Below are 23,683 nucleotides of genomic sequence, written 5' to 3'. Positions count from 1 at the left end.
CCTTCAAGCTGCAACCGTAGCGTTGCGTTCACCTTGACTAGCGAGCTTATTTGCGCTTCACTTCACTTCTGGCGCTCGCCAGAGCAGTTAACCCGCTGGAGCCAACTCAAGGGCTCAGAGGAGCGGTTTTAACCTGCGCTCGCGTCGGAGACCTCCGAGTCAGCCCGGGAGGCTCCAGGGGGACGAAGGCTCTTTCTCCGCGCCCAGCTCCCTCCGCAGAGGCAGAGCGCGGCCGCTGAGCGTGCGCGGGGCGGACTGTGGGCGCTGAGGTTTAAACCATGGCGGGGTGTAAATCGCAGGGCTGCGCTGAGCCTGCTGGTGTAACTTCACCCGGGTGTTGTCGGAACAGACCGACCGACCCATTTCGGAACCCCTGGATTTGGGGTCGGGCCGACACCCAGACACGGGGCTGCCTCAGGCGGGCAGGAGATGGCGGCGGCGGGCGGTTGCCGTGGTTACCGGCGGCGGCGGCGCCCCCTGCCGGCCGCCGCGGGGGGTCATGGCGGCGGGGCGGGGGCGGCGGCCGGTGGCCGCCCCGTCCCTCCCCTCAGCGGGGCGCGGTGGCGCGGCTCGTCCCGCCGCTCGGGCGGCTCCTCCCCCGCTCACGGCGCCGCCGCCGCCGCCGCCGCCTCGCCTGCCCGACCGACCGACCTGCGGGGCGGCATGAGGAGCGCCGGGGGCGGCTGGCGGGGCGGCAGCTGAGGCGCCGCCATGTCGCTGCTATGCGTGCGGGGTGAGTGGGGGTGAGGGGGAGGCGAGGCGGTGCCGGTGTCGGGGGCTGAGCCGAGCCGAGGCAGCCCGGGCGCCCTCCCCGGTGCCGGGCAGGGCGGCAGCGGCGGGGCAGGCTCCGGGAGCGCGGAAACGGAGAGGGAGGCAGGGCAGCAGGTGCGACGTCCGGGAAGAGCGGTGCCGCCGCGGAGCGGGGGGCGGGGAGGAGCCCTCGCTGCCGCCCCGCTTCCACCTGCCCGTGCGGGGCCAACGGCCGCCGGCGGCGGCGGGAGGCTGCGGTCGCCGCCCTTAGCTCTTGACTTCTGCAGTTGTTCTTGTCCCCAGCGCGCGTTATCGCTTCAGGTGCGCTGCTGGTTCCCGCGGCCTCCTGCTGTCGAGCCTCGGTCCCTAAGCGAACAGGTGGCCGACAGGCGACTCGTCCTTCCCGCGCCGCGGGTGGCGCAGCGAGCTGCTCCCTCTCCCTCTCCGCTCCTCCGTCTCTTCCCCTCTCCGTGCCCACAAGTCAAAATCCCCGGGGGAGACCCTCTGCCAGGGCGTCCGCGCCTGGGACGCGTCGCCCGGCGGCTGCAGCCTGGCCCCGGCCCGCCTCGGAGGTGTCGCTCGAGCGTTCTCGACGCCTTTGCCGGATGCGGTGAAAAACCAGCCCTGCGTTGCCGCTCCGAGTCCTCGACGGTAGCCCTTCGCCGAGCGGTTCGTTGCCTTTTGCAATCAACAGTCCTTGCCTGGATGACAGTGTTAATAAAGCCAGCGGAGTAATACCAGGGTGGTGTTCTTCTTGAGGGCAGGTTATTCTGGGGGGAGTGCTGCTCTCACAGGAGAGAGTTTTTCAAATTAAGATTCAGTCCTTTTATTAAAACAGTCTGTTGTGTTTAAGGAGTGAGGTGAGATGTGAAAGTGTGACGTTTGTCTTAAAAATGTTATTGTTGTAATCTCTGAAGCACACTGAGCAGCTCTGGTAGACGTATATAGTCCATTTTGAAGGCTTTGCCAAAATCGCTTCATTGAAGCGGATTCCTGCTAGCTCAAGGATGCTTCCAGGTGGTTGAACCTTCTCCGATTGCTTTGGATATGTTATGAGTTTGAGACATAAGGGAGAGGCAAGGTGATGGGAACAGCCCTGGTCTCTCACAGTGCTGGGGCGTTTCTTTGATGTGAAGGTCTGGTATTTCAGAGCACCAGGCAAGGAAATATCAAGAAAGAAGGATGCAAGGTATTCCAAGGTTTTGTGGAGTCAAGGCTTGCATAGCTGAGGAAAATAGTAGCTATTTCATAAACATTACATCTCGGTGAATCTGGCTGCTGTGTCAATCAAAGCCTGTTTAGAACAGGTTCCTGAATCTGGATGTTACTGTCGTCTGCACAGGGAGCTGCTGCTCAGCTGGCAAAGCAGGTAGTAATTCATTTTGGGTTGCTGTGCGCTTCATTTTGGGTAGCTGGGCTTCTTCAGCTTACCATCTGTTTCCTCGTGGCAGTAACTTCCCATAGGTTGTTCTCTGAGCACTGGAGAAATGTAGTACCAGGCTTCTGAAGGAGGATGTGTTTCTTCGTTCTTTGTGGCGGTGGTTCTCAGGTTGTCCTTTCAAAGACATCTACTTCCAATGCTACTTCGAGGTGACTGTGTTAAAGATGATTTGTACTTGTAGTTGTAGCTCATCCATTGAGGGTAGTGGAAGACCGTGAACTGAAGGATTTAGTTGTTGAAGTTGTCTTGCCTCTTCAGGGTCCTGATGCCTGGTCTATAGAGCTTTTGGGATAAAAACTTGTCAGTGGCCTAGAACAATGTGCTTTTGTGTTTGGCTTATTGTTCACTTAGGGATAAAGATAAGAAGAAACTTGAGGCTAGTGAATTAGTGATGGAGGATCATCACAGCGACAACTGTTATCTTTCATTTCAGCTCCTGCACTAAGAGAGTGGCTAATGTTAGCAGTAATTAGGATACAAGATACTGAGCAACTTTTATAATAATGCTATATATAAAGTATATATACTTTATATATAGCATTTTATATACTATATATACTTTATATACTATATATACTATAGTATATATAGCGTGTATATATATATAGCACTTATATAGTGTATATATATAGCACTTTATATACCATAAAGTATAGTAATTTACTAAACTTGAAGAAACCTATTTTTGAAGTATTCATGGACTGAAAGCATAAACCAAAAGCATAAACCAATGAGATCTCAAAAGTGTGAACCATTAAACATAAAGCGGAGGCATACTGAATGAAGTAGAGTATTCTGAAAACTGAAATGGATACTAGGAGCTGAGATAGCGCAATAACTTTGGAGGGAAGCGGGAGAAATCTCTGTTGACTTTCACTTCTAAAAAGTGACACTTTCTTGCATTTTGCCTTTCTACTGACATGAACAGATCTTGATCAGAAAGCAATGCAGCTGTTGATGAAAAGAGTCACTGTTCCAACTTTCTTATTAAAAAAGGTGCACGTATAAGGCTGCATAGTAGTGTGGCGTTGCATGCTGTAAACCTGAGATTAAAAAAGAAAAACAACAAAAAGCCTGTGAAGGAAATGTGGGCGACTAGGACACTGTTAATCGCCTCTGAATTGCAGTTTAACAGATAGAGAGAAACATGGAAAAAACCCTAAGTGGCAGTGTAACAACAAGCCTGGCAGCCAGAAAGATAGAGTTGTAATTCAGTAACTTTTTTTCCTCCTTGAATTACATGCATTAATAATATTTTAATGAATGGATAATCTAAAACAGTGCCCACCAAACAAATCTGCCTGCTGTCTTTCTTCCTGGAAGAGTGGCTAACGTACATGGCTTTTGGATGTCTTTTTTAGCTGCACATTTCTCTTCCTTTTTCTTCCTGGAAATCAAAGCAGATACTTTTTTGGAAGCCTTGTGCTGTATCTGCCACAAAAGCACCTGATGGAAAATACTGAGCTCCTCTGAGAAAGTGTGAATCTGGGGTCACTTGCAAGTGCGTAGAGGATGCGTGAAGTGAGCCAATGGTACAGGCTGTGGAAGTAGGAGCACAAATCCGAAGAATTTTTTTGGAGAAGGAATCCTGAAAGATGCAGAGGGTTTAACTGAAGTGAAGGGGAAAACAAATGCTGAATTTTATAGGATTAAGGTTTTTAGAGGGGACTTCTTCATATTTTCATTCTACTGCTTGAGCACAAAAGAGATTGCATATACTCCTGTTTAGAGCAGCTGTGCGTGGATTATGTCCGATAATCTTCTCTTGGCATAGTTTGCTTTATTAGTTTGCATTTAGTGCTGTATTTGTGAGTATAGCACGTATTGAATAAAAGTAGTCCCAGTGAAGCAATCTAGGTTTTCACGTCAGTCTCGCATTGTTAACTTTCTTGGCCTTCTCTTAAAAGTCTTGATTTTACCTTGAGCTTATTTCCATTAAGTTTCTTTTTCTGATCTTTCCTGTCTTGTTACAGATAGAAATACCTGCTATCTCAGCACAGCTTGCAAGGGTCATCCCATAGGAGGACCTTCCTGAGGTTGGATCACCTGGTCTTGAGCTCTTCATCATCATTTCCTTTACTGTTTGCATCCTTTCCATCAAACTCCAAAGCCTTTCACTTACCGCTTTTATTACATCCTACGTTGCCTCCAGCTCTTGCCATCTCAAGGTAATGGCGTAGCGCCTTACCAAATTCAGTGATGGTTCTCTTCTCATCTTCCTCATCTCTGCTATGTGACAGCTCCTGCTGTGATTTCTCTTCCTCTGTCTCCTTAGCTTCTTCACCCACCTTATCCTGCTGATAATTGTAGTGACATTTATGTCTCTGTCTCCTTACCTTGCCTGTTCTGCTCCCTGCATCAGTGTCTGAAATACTTTGCTCCTCTGCAGTTGCAAAGATGTTGGCAGTGGGGATCTCGCCTCGTCTCTGTGCGCGGTACACAGCTTAGTCCCAAGAGGGTCTAAGCGCTTTTGTCTGACTGAAGTCTTGGGACCTGATGTGCAGTGTCTGTGTGAGATTTAGCTGCCGGAGATATTTAGGAGATTTAATTAGATGATCTGTTCTGGTGTTGCACTCTGAAATTATAAATTGTTGACTGTTATGTGAAATGACACCGTCTTGAGACTGGGGGCTTTCTTTTTTGGCATACCATTTACATTGCTGCTGCTATGAAGGGTTGCAAAAGCTTGCTTATCTGTTGATGTTTTTGTGATATCAGAATAGCAAGGGGTGTTGGAATGCTACTCAGTGAACTCGACTACACGTCCCTGCATTGCTAGCAAAATTAAGGTGCTAATACCTGTCCACCAAATTAAACTCTTGTTAGTGTCCAGGTGAAGGAAGCAAATGGGAAAATGGGTGTTATTGATACTAGAAATGAAAGCACACCGACCCTGTGGAATATTTAAAAATATCCATAACTCGAAGCAAGTAATCAAACATCAGGGCTTTTTCTTTGTATTTAAAGGTTTTTTTCCCACAATCATCAGGGACTTTTCTTTGTGTTTAAAAGACTTCTTCCCTGACACAATAGCCTCAAGTCACCTCTGCATTTTTTGTAGGCCTGAATGCAGCTTCTCCAGCTCCTGATGTCGCAATGGTGAAGGTCTGTAGTTGGAACTTCCTACATTGCACACTTGTAAACAATACTCTTAGCAGGAGTCTCATTGCACTGCTATGTTGTGATTGTATTCTAAAATGGTTACAAAATTGAAAAAAAAAAAAAAAACTGGCTGTCTTTGTATAGATCGAAAGGGGAAAGAAAAGAATCGGATTCTAAATGCAGTAGTAGAAGTACAAGGTATGAAGCTAGGGCATGAATAAAAGCATAAAGCTTCGTGGATAAATTGCTGTGTAACTCTTAAAAAGCTCCTTTTCTTTAGTTGCAATTAATCATGACGCTACCAGTGCATCTACTATTGGAATAAAATAAAATGCATTAGGAACTTAGGTTTTAACGCTAAAGAGTTTTGCTACTAAAGGAACCTCTTTGTATCGAGTCTTGGGTTTGGAAAACTGAAGTGTGTAGTTGGTGGCTTAATTGGAGAGAAAACTTTAAAGCTTTCTTGCTTCTTCTCCCCTTGTTAAATAATAGGAACGCTGAAAACCTACAAACGGCGTTTGGCTTGTGATGCGCTGATGGTAGCTAATTCAGCTGTTTCAAACCCTCACTTTTTCAGCTTTGAACACTGTCATACTGCAAAAGTTGCAACAAACAGTTTGGACTTTTGTTTTAAGTATTTGGGTGCTACAGGCTACTTGAAAATCCTCTGCAGTTTTCAGTGGGATAAAGGCAATACGTAGTACTGCTTCCCCAATTGGGATAATATGTGCTTTCTTCTTGCTCACCTGGTGTCCTTTCCGTTAACTCCTTCAGCTTGGGCTCTGCTAAGTCAAACTTTAATTTAAAGTTCTTTTTAACCTACTTGTTTTAATATGCAACAAACTGCTGGATTTATCCAAATGCTGAAAGTTCTTCATTTTGTACTGTACTAGTATACAAATTGCCGTTTACACATTGTCATATAAAGTCCAGGCAAATTCAACTGCTTTTTTTTTTTTTTTTATCCAGCACTTTACTTCAAATATTTGACTTGGAGGCATGTGAAATGTATATTTCTGCCTGCAAATGACCTTCTTATTACTTTCCTTTGAACCTCCTGCATTTTTGTTTCTACTCCCTTGTTACCAAACTTTAATCAACATTTTGAAAACTACTTTAATGACTCGGTGAAAGCTGCCTTAAGTGCTCTTCCGAGAGCGCTAAGGTACTTGAGGCAGAGCGATATACCTAATAACTATTGCTTTTTCATACAGGTAATTCGTTGTGTGGCCTTGCAAACAGATGTGCTGGCATGTACGCAGATTAGGAACTGCTGTGAGGGTGTGTGGGGACTTCTCTTACTCTCTCTTTGGTAGATTAAAGCCTGCTAGTATCTAGCATTTTCTTTGTGTGGAAGTGTGTGAAAGCACTTGCTATCCTTGTCTCTTGTTATCTACGCTACAAACTGTCAAAGTCTCTCTGGAAGGTGTCTTTTTAGCATTTGAATTTCTGTTGCTCTTTTAAAGTTTCCATAGAAATGAAAATTGGATTTAATATTCTTGTGTTGATCTCCTCATCGTTGAATGGAGAACTAAAATCTGCTGTATTCCTATTGATAGCTCCTGCTTATCTGTGCATACATTAGCCATCTTTGCCAAGGACTTTGCTGAAATAATGTTTCCCTTGACGACTGTGACCTGTAAAACTTGGCAGATGCTTTCTGTCATACAGGCTCTTCTTCTATAGCTGTATCCTGGGTGTTCAGATCCCTCTGCATTGAGCAGGATTTCAGATGCGTTTTGTTTTGACTTGGAACCTGTGTACACTTGACCAGGCTGCTCTGAGTAATGCTCCTTTTATTATTTGCCTCTTCACTAGCTTCTGTATCCTACTTCATTTTTATAAGCAACGAATGCTCAATCTGGCATTGCAAATGTTGCAACGTGGCAGGCGTTAATACTGGTGTTTGGGGAACTCCAACGATCGGGACTTTTTTCTCAAGTGGCTAACCGTTACTCTGTTTCACTGGCTTTCCTGATGATATGTGATTTTATGCTTTAATGAGAATATAATGCACTTCTAAGTCAAATGTCTCCAAAACTTCTGCCTGTTACATCTATGTAGTTCAGGTAAGTCTTTCCAAACCAGTGCTGCCTAGCAATCGCTATTTCTCCATATGCATTGGTTGCCGCGTTAGTTCTTTGTAGACGTTTCTGGCTGGAACTGGTAATGTGCTCTGCAATCTGTAGATACCTGCTTGGAGTATCACCTGGAGGCGGGCACTCCTGGTCTCCTTAGAGCTTCTTTTCTAATCTTTCGGGATGCATTTAACACAACCATCAGTAGGATACAGACTTCTTCAGTGACACCCAAGTGCCAGTTATCCAGACCTTCTGATAATTATTATTTATATCCTAGGGTGTTTAATCACTTCTTCACTTACTAATGGATCAGAAAGTATTTGATCACACAGGTGCTCTGCCTGTTCCCAAACATAGGGCAAATGTTTATTGGATGCCTGACGCTTCTTTGCCATTAGCAATTTAGTCGGTGAATGATTTAGGAGGGCGACGTCCTTCGTAGTGTTTTTTGTTTAATATAATTAAATTTTTTTTTTCATATCTAGGTGTCTCAGACATTTTCTCCACCATCTAACTTCCTATGCTTAATGCTGCTCACCTGTGTTGATACTGCTTGTTTCTCTTATGCTGTACCATGGTTTATATCTGTTTGCTGCTGTTGAGGTAGGATGGACTCTTATCCAAAACTGCCCTTCTTGCTTGAGGAATAGTGGCTTTTTGGCCCCCTGGAAAGCTCTTTGTAAATGATTCCTGTAGCTAATATCACAGTTTTGGTTCAAATTTATTCTTCTCAATGAATTTTACTAATAATTATCCTCAGCTTTTGAAGTTAGCCCCTTTGAAATGCCTCCTGTGAATTGCTTGGGATTGTCTTTGGACTAGCCATATTGTGTTTGATTTGGTCACAACTGCTGCAGGTAACTTTTCACTGATTCTTTTGTAGAAGTAATCATATTGGGATTCAGTTCTGCTGCTGCCTGCTCAACGCTTTTTGAGTTAGGAAGCTATCTACAAGTTTTGAAAGAACTGCAGAATTACTGGTAGGCGTATGATCTCTCCAGTGTTTGTCAGTTTAACATCTTTATGTATGTCTAATACGGTCCTCCACAATGAGTTCACAGATTTCAGTTAACTACTTTCTAAGCAAGGTGCTCGATATTGTAGTATATGATCCTGAGCATTTACATTTCTAGTTCAGGTAGGGAGTAAACTTCAATTTTAATCGGGATAAAAAAGTTAAAGCAAAAAACCTCTAGTTGTTACTTCAGTCAGAGATGCAGCTGAGAGATTACAAGGGTTACTTGGTGCGTTGCAAAAAAAACTGAAATGCCTGCCTCCGCCAGGCTTTCAAAACAAATTCCTAATGTTCTTTTAAGTTATTTTTTCCATTATTAGCTGTGAGTTTCAATTGAATAATTACACTTTTAGCTAGCAAATAACACACTGAGTACCTGCTGATGTTAGCAACTGTTTTCTTCTAGTACAGTGTGGAGTGCAGAGACCGGTTATGAGGCCAAGTTAGATGAAGAGAAATCCTCAGCTGAGGAACTCTTTTGACCAATGTTGACTGAACTTTATAAGCACTGTGTTATGACGTGGATTCACATCCTGAGGTTAAGGGAAGTGGCAAGGAGCTGGAGTATGAGTGATATGATGGTGCTAGCAGGTTTGCTCTGTTTCTGACAGCTGGGTGAGGGCATCTTAAAAATGAAGGGAAATGCTGCCAGCTAATGGCTGTGCCTCCGTTTCTAGCACACTGCTTTTGAGCATCCATATGCTCAGCCTTTTGTTGGATGAGTTGGGGTGTGATTTGAAAAGAACAGTAAGAAAGTTGGCTATCGGCATTCACTGTGGAAGTCTACACTGGGAGCCCCACACCTTATGGAAATACCATACTGAGGGGAAATTAAATTGAAGGAGTGTGAGGGAGAGTGAGTTTTTATGTCCTTCACCCCCTTTGCTTGCAGGAGTTTCTTCTACATGTCTTAGCATTGCTGGGCAGGGATGCAACGGGTTCAAAACCTGTGTTAAAAAAGTCATTTTGTTCCCTTTTTGTCATCTGCATTTGGGGAATGGGGCACTTAGAAGCATAAGGCTGTATGATCTTTCAGCAAGTTTGTGCTGACCTCAGACCCCTGCTCCTCTTCCTTGCAGCTGAGCAGACCCATGTGAATAGAACGTGAATTGGACAGGAGTGAGATTTCTGATGTGGGATGAGAGAAAGTGTTTTGTTTGAGATAATCTCCAGCCTAGAAGTGTTGGCACGTTTTTAAAAAAAAGTTTAGCTTCCAGCCTTGACCAGTGTCCCTTTAAGGAATACTGGTTTTAACCTTATTACTTAAAGCTTCTGTAATGTAAACTTCTTATTTCTTTACAGCTAAATGCTCTGCTAAACAGACTCCAGCGTTTCCAGCACTGAGACATGATTATTAGGTATAAAATAATTGAGAATTACATTTCTGTGCGTTGGTAGACTCAGTGCTTATTTTCTCAGTTCAGGCTGATGAAGTAATACCCAGTTTAAGCTGCATAATCAAAAAAAAAAATACTTTTCATGTAAAAGGACTTCTTGGTCACCCCTCTGTCCAGATGAAGTCTACAACATATAGCCAACCGGTCTTCCTCTTTGTTGGTCTTGAAGAAAGGAGTTTGGGTCTGGAGCTAAGTACGGTTGTCCATTAAACCTCCCATTCTTTTAATCCTTGAGCAGATTGTTCCAAAACTACTCTGCATGCTTGGCTCTTGCACAGTTTTGATTATTTTTAAGTTGCTCTAAAATATGTTTTAAGGATATTTCAGAACACTTGCATGTAGTCAGGTTGTAATGGAAGGGCTATGTATGAAGAAACCCTGAGTCAAATTTCCCTAAAGCTATATTGTAAACTCAAACTTTTGCTTATCAACCATAGCAGTTTTCAAGGAAAGAAAACATATATATATGTGTGTGTGTGTGTGTGCTTATAGATGAATATGTAGATATTGAAATATCTAGAAGGAAACCCTTTAGTGACGTTTCCTTTCCTGAGGGCTTGTTTAAACCCCAGTACATGCTTTCAGGAACTGTCCAGGGGCTTCAGACTTTCAGTACCTGGGATGATTCGTTTTTAGTTGTCACAGGGTCTTCAAACTGCCTGACTGCAAGCCCTTTTGTTGCAACAACCACAGTTCTTTGCAAATACAGTCTCTTTGGACTATTACAAGTGCAATTACACTGGAGAGTTGCAAACTGTGATGCTGGAAGCCTTGAATAACTGTTTCTCCTAAAGGGATCAGGAGTGCTGGACACTAATTGAGATGATGCCGAGGGAGCTTATCAGCTTTGGGTGAGGGAGGAATTTGACTGCTGAGTAAACCACCACGAGCATTTTGAAAAATTGTTATTCCCGTTTTCTTCACCCTCTCAGTTTTGTGAGTCGGTCTTAAGCATGAGGCTTCTTTAAGAGCAAACAGGTGGCTGCCTTGTGAGGGCCTCTTGGCTTCTGCGAGAGGCCCACTTCATGTGGCTTCTCTTGGAGAGTCTGAGGGCCAGAAATTGTGAGAAAGCTGAGGCTACCTTGATTTGGGGGTGTAGGAATTGTAACACCACCAAAAATCTTCATATTGCCCTATGAAAAGGCATTTTCCTGTTATTTTACAAAATGAATTCTTGTCATCTTCTTATTGAAACATCCCCCTAACTTGAATTCCTGATCCAAACCTGAAACTTGTAGTAGGTTGCTGAAGTTTGGCATGCAACACGGATATGGATGTGGATCTGGCGGTGGGGGAGTGGGGGAAATGGATGTGAAACAGTAATTTTGTTTCAGCCTTTCCTACCTGGTGCAATGTGCTCCATATGCAAAGTTTTATTAGATTTTGACATATCAAATTACGTAAGCGGAGTCTGCATATGCTCCATTTTAGTTGCAGATTTTTTGAGGAGATTAAGTGCTTAGAAAATCTATAGTTTTAAGGCCAGAATGAATTGTCATAATGAGCTAATGTGACCCTCTGTAGAACATAGTCTTTTTTACTGTAACAATCTACGGTCTTTTAGAAAAACATCAGGTTTTGAATTAAAATTGATGAAGGATTTACTGTAGTTCCAGGCAGCTGCCTTCTCATGTTAATTATCATCATACTTGACAAATTCATGCTTTCTAGACTGAACTGGTCATCCAGCTTCAGCATCAAAACGACAGAAGCTGATGTGCCTTTTCTTGCATTGGAGAGGCTATTATGAAACTCATATTCTCCCTTCAAATACTTAATGATTGGGAAAGATGAAATTTGGTAATGTTTTTGTTGCTTCAGTGGAGGTACTTGGCTATTGTATTGTGGCTAGTCTGTCTGTAATGAAAAGTGCTGAGATATTTTTCCGTGGTGGAAGGAGATGAAGACGTGCCATCAGATTGGCATGTTCAAATCAATATTTTGTTACACTTTGGCTAGGTAGAGAGACTGTGGCTTAAAAGAGCTTTAGCAACAAACTTTTTACTTCTGTTGTAAATTTGATACTGTTCTGTACGTATCTGACACTTCTGTCAAAGATTTAGAAGTGTGTCTGGCTTTATTGGAGCAGAGCAGCACATGATGGACGTCCAAGTCTGTTCACGCTAACCCTGTGCCCACTTGCTGGGGACTTGCGTTATATTTTTTTCTCGTAGAGCATCAGTGAAGTGATAGTAGGGGAGATGAATTGTGGATTACATGATTCTGGAATGGGAAGTAATATAACTTAAAGTAAATAGTGAAAAGCATCTTAATTAGTAATTTCTCTTGAGTTGTTTCCAGGAAGGTACAAACACGTTAGTATCATAAAGTGAAGTACGGGCCTGTGAGTAAAATGATGAGACTAGAACTGTGGGTGTAAAACTTGGAACTAGCTCTCGTAGGGTTAGCAGAAGTCCTGTGGAGTGGGAGGTATGATGGGAAGGTAGATGCTGGAGGACGTGCCCTGCTCTGGAAGGAGAGGACTAAAGGTGACTGGCAGTATTTCACTGTGCGTTAGTGATGCAAAAATGTAAAGCAGCATTAGTGTGGATAAAGGAGAACCAGCTGGGCTGAAATTACTTTAGGAAGAGCTGATAAGAGATTTTGCTGTGATAGTGCTAGGGAGCTACTGCATGTACTCTAGGATTTAAATGTGGGTTAAAAAAAAAATCTTGTAATATGGTTAGAGAGAGATATTTCTGGGTATTGTCACTGTGAGAGACTAACTCCCTGCACCCGAGAACAAATGCTATTGGTAATGGCTGAGTCTGAAGAGCTGTATTAGCTGGCAATGTCATCAAATAGCGACCAAAGTAAAGAGATCAGTGGAGATCCCTGTAGATGTAACTTTGAAAAGCATAGAAGATGCTGCAGAGAAGCAGGACATAGAAGCGAACTTGGACTGAGTGATCACTGCTTAAGCTGGGTTAAGGTAAATAGATGCACGAGTAGACCAGCAACTGTCAAACCTCTAGAGAAACCAAAGAAACTGGTTGTTAAAGCCAGGTTGGCAGAAGAACTGGGGAGCTTGGATATGGAGAAGGGCAGGGAATGTTGTGAAGCTAAAGGGGCAAATATTAGTATCTCAAATAACAAGCAGAGGCTCCATCTCGGAAATGACCTGGTGATTCATCTGATCATTGCGTCAGGATATGGTGAGCAAACAGAACCTCTGAGAGGTGTGGGCAAAAATCAGTTTGTAAAGGAAGGTGTATCTTGGAGATCAGGAAATTCAGGACTGAGGCAGAGGTTTCCAATACAGCACATGATGTTGAGGTCTTGCAAAGGATATTAAAGGATATTAACACAGGTAACGGGTGCTTTGGCCAGTATGAAGAGGAGAAACAACCAATCTCACAAAGGGAGGAATTAGATCACAGTGCAGCAAGGACAGGATGGAGAGTAAAGATGATCTGAGTGTGATCCCTGAGTTGTAGGCGTTGTTTTTTGTGAAGATGACATTGAAAATGATGCACGGACATACGGAGCGGGAAGAAAACTTTTAACACCTTAGTGCATTTAAGTCGGAGAGATCAGACAATCGGTATTCCAGAGCACTGAAACACATGACATTTGAAATCAGAAGTCTGGTAGCAGAAGTTAAAATACGGCTCTAAGCAAGTAGTTAGGCATCACCTAACTGGAGAACAAGAAAGGTGGTTTCTGTAGGTTGGCAGAAGAATAGGGGGATGGGTGATAGATGTGAGCCAGTATGGTTCTTGACCTCAAAAGCAGGCAAGACTCTAATAGTATGCACAGGTTTAAAACTAACCAGAGAGAATAATAAAAACTCCGTAGACAGGTGGAAGCAGTGTGGAAGGTAATTGGGTATAAAATGCAGTGCGGAGTTGCTGACCTCTTGTTCTAGACAAAAGCAGGCATCTGTTTGGGCTCAGATATTAACTTCTCACAAATAACAATAGCAGACAGGTCCCTTTTCTTGAAGAAAGAAAAAAAAAGTGGTAGAAGAAATGTGAAGCGGATAAAGAACTGAGCGAAACAGAAGTTAGTAACACTGCAAAGGCTGGTGGGAGAAACAGATGGATGTCTCTCCCTTGTGACATGGCAAGAAAAGTAGGAATGTGTGTGTTAAAGCTGTTGTTGAGCCAAGTCATAATGGCATAAACAGTCTGGAAGTAGATAAACATAATGCATGAAGAATTAAATGACCCTGAGGAAAGCCATAATGAAAATGGGTTGATATTGAGTAAAAGAGCTATGTGTGTGAAGGCAAATGGTAAGAATTTCTGATAAAGCAAGGAGCTCGGTGGTGAAAGGAGGGATATTGGGGAGTCCTTATTACTCAGCACTGTGTTGCCAACCAGTGCAGACTGTCAGTGGGAAGAGAAGGAGATACTGGTATGCGTTGGGGAAAGTATTCCTGGCCGAGAGGGGAGGACGAATGCATACGTAGTTCTTCCTTGAACGCAGTAGGCTGCACTGGTGCATCCTTCCTGGACAGGAACAACTCTGGTAGGTCTAGATGGAGAGGGTGAAAACAAACATGACTGCTTCTCCATTCCCATGAGCCTCTGCTGTGGGAAGATGAGGACCGCGTGGCAGCTTCCACCTACTAAATACAGGCTGATGGGATCTATGGCTTTTGTAGATAAATCTGTCGGGAAAGCAAACGCAGAGGATAAGAGGAGCCGTTTAAGGTAGGACAGCGTTGGCATGAGATGTAGTGGGTACAAGTGTGTCATGAATTAAAGTCTATGCTGGAAATTAGGAATGATTTTTTTGAATGGATTAAATGACATAGGTACTTATGAGAGCAGAAAGTAGGCTGAGTGACCCCAAAGGGCCTTTCCAGTCCTGTGATCCTCACAGCTCTAACTTCAGGACGCTGTGTATCACTTCTGTGACAACTGCTTGCTGTAGAGAAATTGTATGTTAAAGCAAAATTTTTGACTGAGTTCTTGCTGAGGTAAAAATTCTAATAATAAAAAGGCAAGCTACATGTGGGGAAACTTGCTCATACTAAATTGCCACACAAGGCTGTTTGTTTTAGTTAATGATTTTGATACTAATGCCATTTAGCCTGATGGAATTTCACTTTCGTTTTTTATGGAGGATGAAATGCAAGCAAACAGCATGGTTTTCAGGAGAACTGTCTTGGGTATAATCCTTGTCATAGTAACACCTGGTTATGTTCTTTGTGTATGCACTGTGTCAAAACAAAAGTATGGGCAGGGGAATATTAATATGTTCGGAGGAGACGGCCCTTGCAGATATTGTAAAACTGCCATGGGGCAGCAGCGCTATCCTCCCAAATGGAGTTAAAAATCCGGTGCTCATGCTTCTGAGCTGCCTTAAGGAATGGAATATTCTAAGTGACTGATGTCCCAAGACCTTTTTAAAAAAAAAAAAAAGAGAGAAAGAGAGAAAAGTTGATGTTGAACTAACCGCCACCCTCTTTCTATGATGTATCATCCAGGGACCAGTATTTTCAATTTGTGAACTGCCAAGTGTGAAGGCGGGCTTTCCAAAGAATTCATCTGCAAACCCTGCTCTGTCCGATCTCAAGTTCCCACATGGAAATCTCATTCAGTTATGGCGCAACTTATACCCTAAAAGTTTCTTTTGCTCTTTTTCAGCGCTCACGCTCAACTCTGTCTCCCATAGATTACACTTTTCTCTGGTTCGTGAACTATAGCAGTTAAATACTGAAGTACCATGATGTTATTTTCATTAGAACTAGTCTTCAAAGCAGATGAACGCTGCTTCATTATTTGATGCAGGAACGCACAGGTGCCGTTTTCCCTGGGAGCTTATCAGTTGCCATAGTACGGCGGGGTTTGTTGTTTAAAAAAAGCAGTTTCTGAATGCACCACAGATGTGCTGTTGGTTTGGTTTTGAATTTCTCTTTTGCCACATACGTTAAACTTGCCAGACTGACCAATGATATTTATTGATCTCTCTTCTTAGGGCGATGCCTTTTGGAGCAGGGTAGTGCTCTGTCCTGCTTGACAAGAGCAGCGTTCCGGCTGGTTGATTCCTGCCTTGCTCTAACTTAAATCGAAACTACCAGAAAAGATACCGAGGCCGCGACTGGGTGGCGATCGCTTGTAGTGTGGTTAGTCAGCAACTTTGGTTCCAGGGTGGCTTCTAAATTAAACTAAATCTAAACAGGGAGTGTAGAAACAAGAGTCGCTTGGGAGACTTAAGTGCTTTTGTTGACCAAGGAGAGAGGTGTGCTCTGGCCAAAGAAAAAGTACACAAGTTCTTATATTCTCTCTGTAATTCCTGGTTTTTCTTCTTTGTTTGGTACCAGAGATATGGTACTTGTGCCTTCTAAGAGCTGTTACTTTGCAGTGAGCAAGCTGTGTGATTTGACCTGGTGACTCCAGCAAGTTTCTGATCATTTAAGTGGCCTCTACCAGTACTTACTATGTCTGAGCAGCTACTGATTGCGCTTCACATCTTGGAAGAAAGTATTCTGTAAAGAGGTGAATTTTATCTAAATCTTATTTTAAAACAATCTGATTTCTGAGGGTTTTTATTTTTCCTCCTCTTTGGCTTGTCAGCTCAGTAACTAAAACTGGCTTCCAGCAGACTTGATGTATTATCTGTCTGTCTCTTCCTCCCTTATAATGTAAGGATACTTCCTATATATGCACTTTTTTTTTTTTTTTTTTTTAAACAGACACTGATGCAAGAGTAGAGATGCTGCCTCTTCTGGCTATAAAATAATGAAAAATTCAGGAGAAATCTGTAACCGTCAGGGAACTCCTTAAAGCAAAGGGATTGAAGCAAAATTTAAGAGAAAATCTCTTTGGAGGGAAAGTGACAAACACAGTAAGTAACTCCCTCCAGTACTTTGCATCCAAGCTTTATTTACTACTTTTTTTTTTTTTTAAACCAATAAAATAAAATAAAATAAAGACTGCAACAGAATGTTGGAGAGAAGAGACAGGTTGGATTATTGGTTAGTTCACCTCTTCCTTGGGGAACCAGGTCACCCGACAGAGTTGTCTGTGTTGCTAGCATCAGGAGGATTAACCTCTCATAATCTCTGTGATTTGAATAAGAGATTTTGTTCCTGTCCTCACTGCTCAGTTCAAAGCAACTGCTGAACAGAAACTTGAATGAATCTTCAGTAACGTGTCCATGTTGATCAACCAAAAAAGGAAGAAATGGATATTCGAGAATTTCTCCTAGCCATGCTTTTTAAAAGCTAGCTTATGTGTTCAGATGTTAAGTGCATATATATGGAGCTGTTTTCTCTAGGATCAGGGAAGTTGGCTGCATCCTCAATTGCCTTTTTGTTTAACAGGTATTTTGTTACACAAGTAGAATCAAATCCATTTCTCCCTCGCTACCCTCTGTTCCCCTTTGGAAAGGAAACTCTGGAAGAAAGTGTTATCTCTTGCTTTGTAAGCACAACATAACAAAATATCAGCATGTATTTATTTCCCTGCTTCTCAAGAAAAATGCAAATGATCCAGTCCAAATCATCTGCGGTGATGCTTTTTTGCCTGTGCTAGGTCAGTCCGAGGCTAGGAGGGATTACTCAGACCATCTCATGTATGTGAATGTAACCTTATGGAATGGTGGTGGTAGTAATGAGGGACTTAACTCCATTTATAGCCCCACAAAATTTGAAGAAGGTTTTTCTTTAGCATATTGTGATCATGGGGAGGCTGTTTATTTAAAAAAAATGTATTTGCTGTGTCAAACGTGCAGGTGAAGAATCATCTTGCTTCTCTTATGGGTGCTAGTCCCTTTCTTCTCAATGGTGTGTGGATGTCTCGTCCAGAGTTTGCTTTAGTTGCTTACTTAATTTGAAATATCTGATACCAGTGTCAAGTGACAGTAAAGATGTATAGCAAAGGGGACAAACTGTGAAGTGAGGTCTCTGAAGCATGTGTTCCCTCTCACTATTAAGGAACTACCGAAGTGGAATTCACCTGAGATTGCTTGTTGGAGCCCTTAAGTCTTGGTTTCATTGGAGATGAAGGAGATTTGGTGGAAGAATGGACCATATGAAACTCTAAATCCAAAAGCACCACCTCTGGGTCCAGAGCCTAGCAGCTGGGAGGTGGGGGGCACATCACTATATAGGATAGGTACTGTTGTATCCTCTTCTCATGCTCTTTCCTAGAAATCTTTGAGGTGTTTGCTTGGGTAAGGTACCAGGCTAAAGGGGCTTGTGGTGCAATCCTTCTTATCGTGATGTGACTACTCTTTGTCAGTTGTGTGTGCAGCCACGTGAGTTAGTGTAAACTCCTGCTGAAGGTGTGTAAAGAATCCCTTGATCTGCAGGGCAGGAGATATCTGATGTTTGGGTCCCAAGTGTCACTGATGTTAAAGTGGCTCTTGGGGATATCCCACCATCCAGTTTGAGCAGTGGGACTGTGGGACTTACTCTAGTCATGTTGCTGGTGGGGGGAGAGGCAGTAACCAAAAGGCAAACCGTGAGACGGCCAAAATGTCTCTCTGGGATATGGTTTGCAAATAATGTAATATGACTTTGATTGCAGCTCTTTTAATTTTTGTGAGGCGAAGTAGGGCAAAGGAGCTGATACTTCAGGTCTTTCTTTCCTTGATGAAGAGAACCATCTGAAAATAGCTCGAGTCTCTCAGTGCCTCTGGGTTTGAGTAGCAAACAGAGATGTTGAGGTGACAACTAGGAGTGGAGTTAAATTTCAGGTAGATGTTAACATGTCTCTGTGAAGGTTACAGAGAAGTAAAGTATAATGCTAAAAAAGCGTCTGAGTATACTGGCTCTCACCTTGCTAGAATTAACTGGTCAGTTTGCTTTGGGATCATGATTCTTGTCAGATAAGTTGAAGAGGTGAGTGATGAGGTGCAGGGCTCTCCAGAGAGCAGCATGCAAGCTTGGTATATCTTTGAGGCACTTTGTCTCCAGCATGGAGCTCTTGAGAACTGGAGCAGATGTTTTCCACACAACCGTTAAGAGCTGGTAACGAGATGTCTCACTAGAGGGAAGAAATCTCTTTGAGCGCTGGGAAGTTGGAATTCCAGTGAGTGTCAAAGCTGGCAGGAGATAGCTTATGATTCTCAATTTGTTCTAGTGACCTGAAGGGTGACTTGAGCTCATGTGGTTGATCTGCTATGCATTGGCTGGGGACGTCTCTTGAGACTGACTGCCTGTCAGATGATCTACAAGACCATACAAATGGGGGAAAAGGGGATAGCCCCTTAACCTGAAAAAGGAGGTGAGACTTGTCTCCTCCTGGCTTTGGGAATTCCAAGGTGATATGTTCCGCTCCTCTCCTTAGACTTTCTCCTCCTCTTCTCTTCTGCTCAGCATATAGCCAAGCAAACTGCCTAGAACTGGGAGCTTCTTCACTTTTTCTGTTTCCAAGTGCAGTTAATGTAAAAACTGGAAAGTCTTTTATGGGCTGTTGGCATTCTGGATTCACTGGCAGTGCTTATCTCTTACAGGGGGTTGTAAAGTTCAAGACTTCATGTTCACACTTTCTTTACGGTCTGAGCATCTGTTTCCAGCTTTTTTTGGCTGTATGGATCATGAATATGCTCTTTTTTTTTCCCCTCAGGGAGAAGGAACAATACTGTCAAACTTATTTCAGCTGCTGCTTGTATGAGATCAATTGAATGCTTCCTGCTGACTTTCAGGAAGCTTCTTCTGGGATCATGTGCAAGTAAACTTCTTGCAGTTTCCTTAGTGCAAAGCAGAAGCTTCAGTAACTGTTGGTGCTCCGTATAATATTGATGCAAGCTGTGGCTTCCAAAAGAACTCATCAATATTTTAAGTTTTGTATTGATAAGATCCCCTGAGTTTTTGGTCAAAACGATGAACGTGTTTTAAAATGCTGCAATCCTTTTGCAGTACAGGCTTCATACCTAGTGGTCATACCTATTTGCCAGCACGGATCCTGTTCTGGACCGTGCTAGCTCTTTAATAAAAATCACTGTAGCCCTTTGGCATGTATTCTGTAGCACTGTTTGTAATCTTTAATTGCTGCTCTTTAAGAAGAAATTTCTCTAGAACAGTCTTCCAGGTTTCTGCAGGAGTGTCCTAACTGCATGGTGACGTTTTCTTCACGTGTGAATTTATGTTCTTGAAATACTTTAGGAAATATTTCAAGTATGTGAGTTCTCGAGCTAAGCAGCAAATGAGAACGCATATGAAACTCTTCAGTTCAGGAGTACGAAAACCTGTGTGATGTTAAGTCGGTGAGTCAAATCAAATCTGGTAACAGATTAACCCGTAAACGAGATCCAGCTGTCTTTCCAACGGTCTGAATCTATTTTGTCATTGAAAGTGTGTAGAAGCCTGCATACATTAACCGCCTGCTGCATGAAACCATTGTAGAAAGTAAAGATAAATTGAATTGCCACTCCTTCTGCTGTCTAAAATCCCTTTTAGAGAAGTAGGGCCTTTTAATAGAAGGCTTCTATTGCTGGGAAGGATTGAGCTGCATTTAAAAAAAAAACTACACACACGTACACCCCCAGCTTGCCAAAGGTGTCTGCAGAGCTGGTCCTCTCTTCAAGCTGTACTTTGAGAATGTGGTTTCAATTGGTGTGTTTGCAACTGTTAAAAAGGATTTCCTATCAAGCCTTTAAATTTGTTGTTTTAAGTTATCTAGTAACTTTGTAAGGATAGAAGCAGAGTGCTGTGAAGCTGTGGTACCAGCAGAGCTGTGCTGTATACATTAGTAAGTTTCGTTCAAGAACTGAGCTGAAAAGTGACAGTGTCTGCGGGAGGTATGAAATTACTTAATTCACTAGGATGATTGAGCAACACAGTCAGATACATCTTTGTTTTGATAATTGGTTCCAGTAAAGTATATTAAATGTAGAATTGCTCAGTTTTGTGTAGATTATGTTGTCCATTTGACTCTCCGGGTGCCCTGTTCAGGTGAGTAAGACACTGAGTAGGGAATTCTTGAGATATCCTACTCAAAAGCTGATAGGCTATGGCAGTGATGAAGGAGATTTAGATAAGACTATGATATATAGCATCTAGTGAGACTCAGCTATCCAGAGGGTTACTGGGAGAGATATGTATGCACTTTCCGTAGTGCTTTTCTAGGTTTGATATCAAAAATGGTACTGAAGCTGGATGGGGTTAGCACAGGAATCTGGGAAATTCTTCCAAGCAGTGTCACCTGTGTCCTAGCTGCTATCAGTCACCATCCTGTGGACAGAAAGGGTGGAGTGACTATTAGGAAGCTATTTGTTGGAATATTGCATTGTAAATCAAATACACTTGGTAGCTTTGTGCGTCTTGGGAAACGGTAATGAATTTGCAGATCATTTGATCAGGAAGATGCTAATTCATGTGAATTAGGAGGGATTCTAATTCATTCTCAAGACGTTTGGCAAAACGAAAATCCCTTGGGTAGATCAATTTGCTACCAGAAGCAACAGAAAATATTCTCTCTCTTTCTCCTTCTTGAGAGAATCCAAGAGGGACAGTAGTTGTTTTTTAAATATAGTTGCCTGCTAAACTGAGCCTAACTTCCCTTTGCTTGACATAGTTCCCAAGGTCTTGAGAAAGGTGAGACAAGTTGTCCTGTGGGCGTTGAGAGTGGTCCAATTGAGGAAAGCTCCCTGCTTCGAGAACAGGAAGTGCAGTGTGAAAGTGGTTTTTTCATGTTGATGAACTATTAAAAATTAATAAACGCATATTTTGTCCGTTCCATTTATTTTGGACTACTTATTAAAGCAGATTAAAGCTCTCCGTTCAGTTGAGGTAAGTTTAGTGCTACTGTTGGCTTGCAGTTCAGGCTATCTGGATCCCCCCACTGTCATCTCAGTCAAATATGATGGATTTTTGAAGGACTGTTTCATGTTTTAAGTCAGAAAAATCCTGCCTTTAGACCCAGCCTTAGTTCTCTGAGTACTGATGGATCTGTGCTACGTTTCTGTTGTAGTGGCTCTTCTTTCTTCTGCTGCCAGAGTAGCTCTCAGGTCAACCCAGCCCACAACAGAAATCCATTCATGCCAAGCAATAAAAAAAGTTATTCTCTGTTTGTTGTCAATGCGGTCTCAGCTTTTATGTCTGTTGATACATGAAGGTGTACCCAGTGTGTTTCCAGCACGTAATCTTTGAAGGGAATACACTGGTGCATAAAATGCTCCCTTCACCGGCTGGGTAGCACAATGGTTATATGTAAACCAGTGATTTGTTTTCCCTGGCAGTAAGATAAAGCATAGAAGTAATTAACCTGACTTTAGTCTCTTGTCTCCATACCACCCCTTAGGTGCCGAGGAATCTCTCAGGTGCGATAACTGTCTTAGTTCAGCAGCGCTCTGGTTTTAGGAGATGGGTCTGAACGGGCCCTGTTCTGGGCTCTCTTGCAGTTACAGCAGAGGCTCCCAAAGCGCTAGTGAGTGCCTATGAGTTGCTGATAGGACTCCTGTGCAACTGTTCTTTTCCTTCTTAGTTATTTAAGGAAAATCTTTTCCTTCTGAACATAATTTAGCTCTGAATGTATGAGAATGCAGTGAAGCTCTGGTTTTTAAACCTGTCTCAGGCTGGGAAATACCAAGGGGCTGTGACACGTTGAATCCTCATAGCAGGCTTCGGAAACCATTAAGCTGCTGTTTCATGCAGCTCCTCTTTTCCTAGAGTCGTGATGGCATGAGAGGAGTTTCACAGCATAGTCATTCTGCTTTCTGCTGTTGCACGTGCAATTGCATTTAATAGCATGACTGTCTGATGCTGCTGCATTTCCATAGGGAATGTGTGAAACAAAACAGTGACCAACTTAACGTGGGAGGGTCTAAGGCCACTGTGTGGCTCCAGCTTTTTACAGTGTGGAGCATCTTCTGGATTCTGGTGGCTTCATTGCCTGCGAGTGAGAGGTGAGGATGTTTTCACATCTGCATAGCCCCTTGGCAGGGGCTATGCGTGATCTATAAAATTTCTTGATTTCCAGGGCGAGGAAAGGTACCTGTGTATCAGGGTTGGACCCCCAGGAACAGAGCAGTCCTTGGTAGATGCAGCAGTCTTGCCTCGCTTGCCAGCCTTTCATGGGTCTTAGAAACAGCTTTCAAGAGGGACTAGGTGTTGAGTTTCTGGCTCTTTCTATCTGTACGTGTGCTGTAGCAGTTGGTGCAGGGTTCATGTGGCAAAATGGTCACCAAAGACTCAGTGCAGCTTATGCAGAAAATGTAACAGACCTGTAAGGCTACAGCAGTGACTAGCCAGCATTTCTCTCTCAGAAGGGAGTCCCTCCTTTCTGCGCGTGTACTGCATGATGCACAGGGCGTGAATTTGGTGTGTTGACTTAGTCTTGGATAGTAGAGCCCTCTTGCAGTTGTCTGTTATTTCTGTTGTTTAAGCAACCTTTGCATGGTGCTTTATATCAGTGTGCACTGAAGTCTGAGGCACTTGCAAGAGGTAGGAAAAGCCCAGCAGAGTGAAATGGGACTATGAACGGATTCTGCTGTACAGTAACTGCCTTCAGCTGAACAAGTTGGTGTACGTGGCCGGTTCTCTAAAACACATTAACACTGCATTCAAGTTTTGCACGGAAGAGGAAGCTATTTGTCAAATTGCTTGTGTACATTAGCTGATCATGAAAATGCATTTTGAATGCTCTGCTCTCAGCATTGCTTTTCTTTTTAAGAGCATTAAACTGCATCTTCTCGTTCTCCTCCTTTCCCATGCAGCCCGTCTTTGGTACTTTATTGGCCTCTGTGTCAGGATGTAGATTTTGTTGTTGTGTGATCAGTGACCAGCTCCTGTCATGTGCTGGATTTAGTTAGGATGTAATCTTTTGGCCATCTGCTCGGGCACTCCCTGTGTCTACATCCCTCCGATTTGCAAAGCAAATGTTAAAGGTGAGCTTGAATCTGCAGTTTTTCAGACTATCCATGAACTCCCTAACTGAATAGGAGCATGTTCCCATTCAGGAGGTTTGAGAAATGTGATGTATGAGCCTCACAGTAATTT

The 23,683-nt window shown here is 43.2% G+C and overlaps 1 protein-coding gene across 4 annotated transcripts in view; it reads left to right on the top strand.

Annotated features, from left to right (window-relative positions):
- Window positions 1-574: 574 nt before the first annotated feature.
- The window catches only part of LOC104150901 (protein unc-13 homolog B), a 217,833-nt gene continuing 194,724 nt past the window's right edge, over window positions 575-23,683 (top strand). For 3 of the 4 annotated variants that reach the window (XM_068925344.1, XM_068925343.1, XM_068925342.1), the window contains exon 1: window positions 575-733. In XM_068925344.1, the coding sequence (XP_068781445.1) occupies window positions 712-733 (22 nt within the window). In that variant the 5' untranslated portion in view covers window positions 575-711. The remainder of the gene's footprint in view (window positions 734-23,683) is intronic. The other variant, XM_068925341.1, reaches the window with a different exon arrangement.

This window comes from Struthio camelus, chromosome W (genome assembly GCF_040807025.1).
Source record: "Struthio camelus isolate bStrCam1 chromosome W, bStrCam1.hap1, whole genome shotgun sequence".
Taxonomy (NCBI): Eukaryota; Metazoa; Chordata; class Aves; order Struthioniformes; family Struthionidae; genus Struthio; species Struthio camelus.
This window is presented reverse-complemented; position numbering and strand designations above follow the sequence as displayed.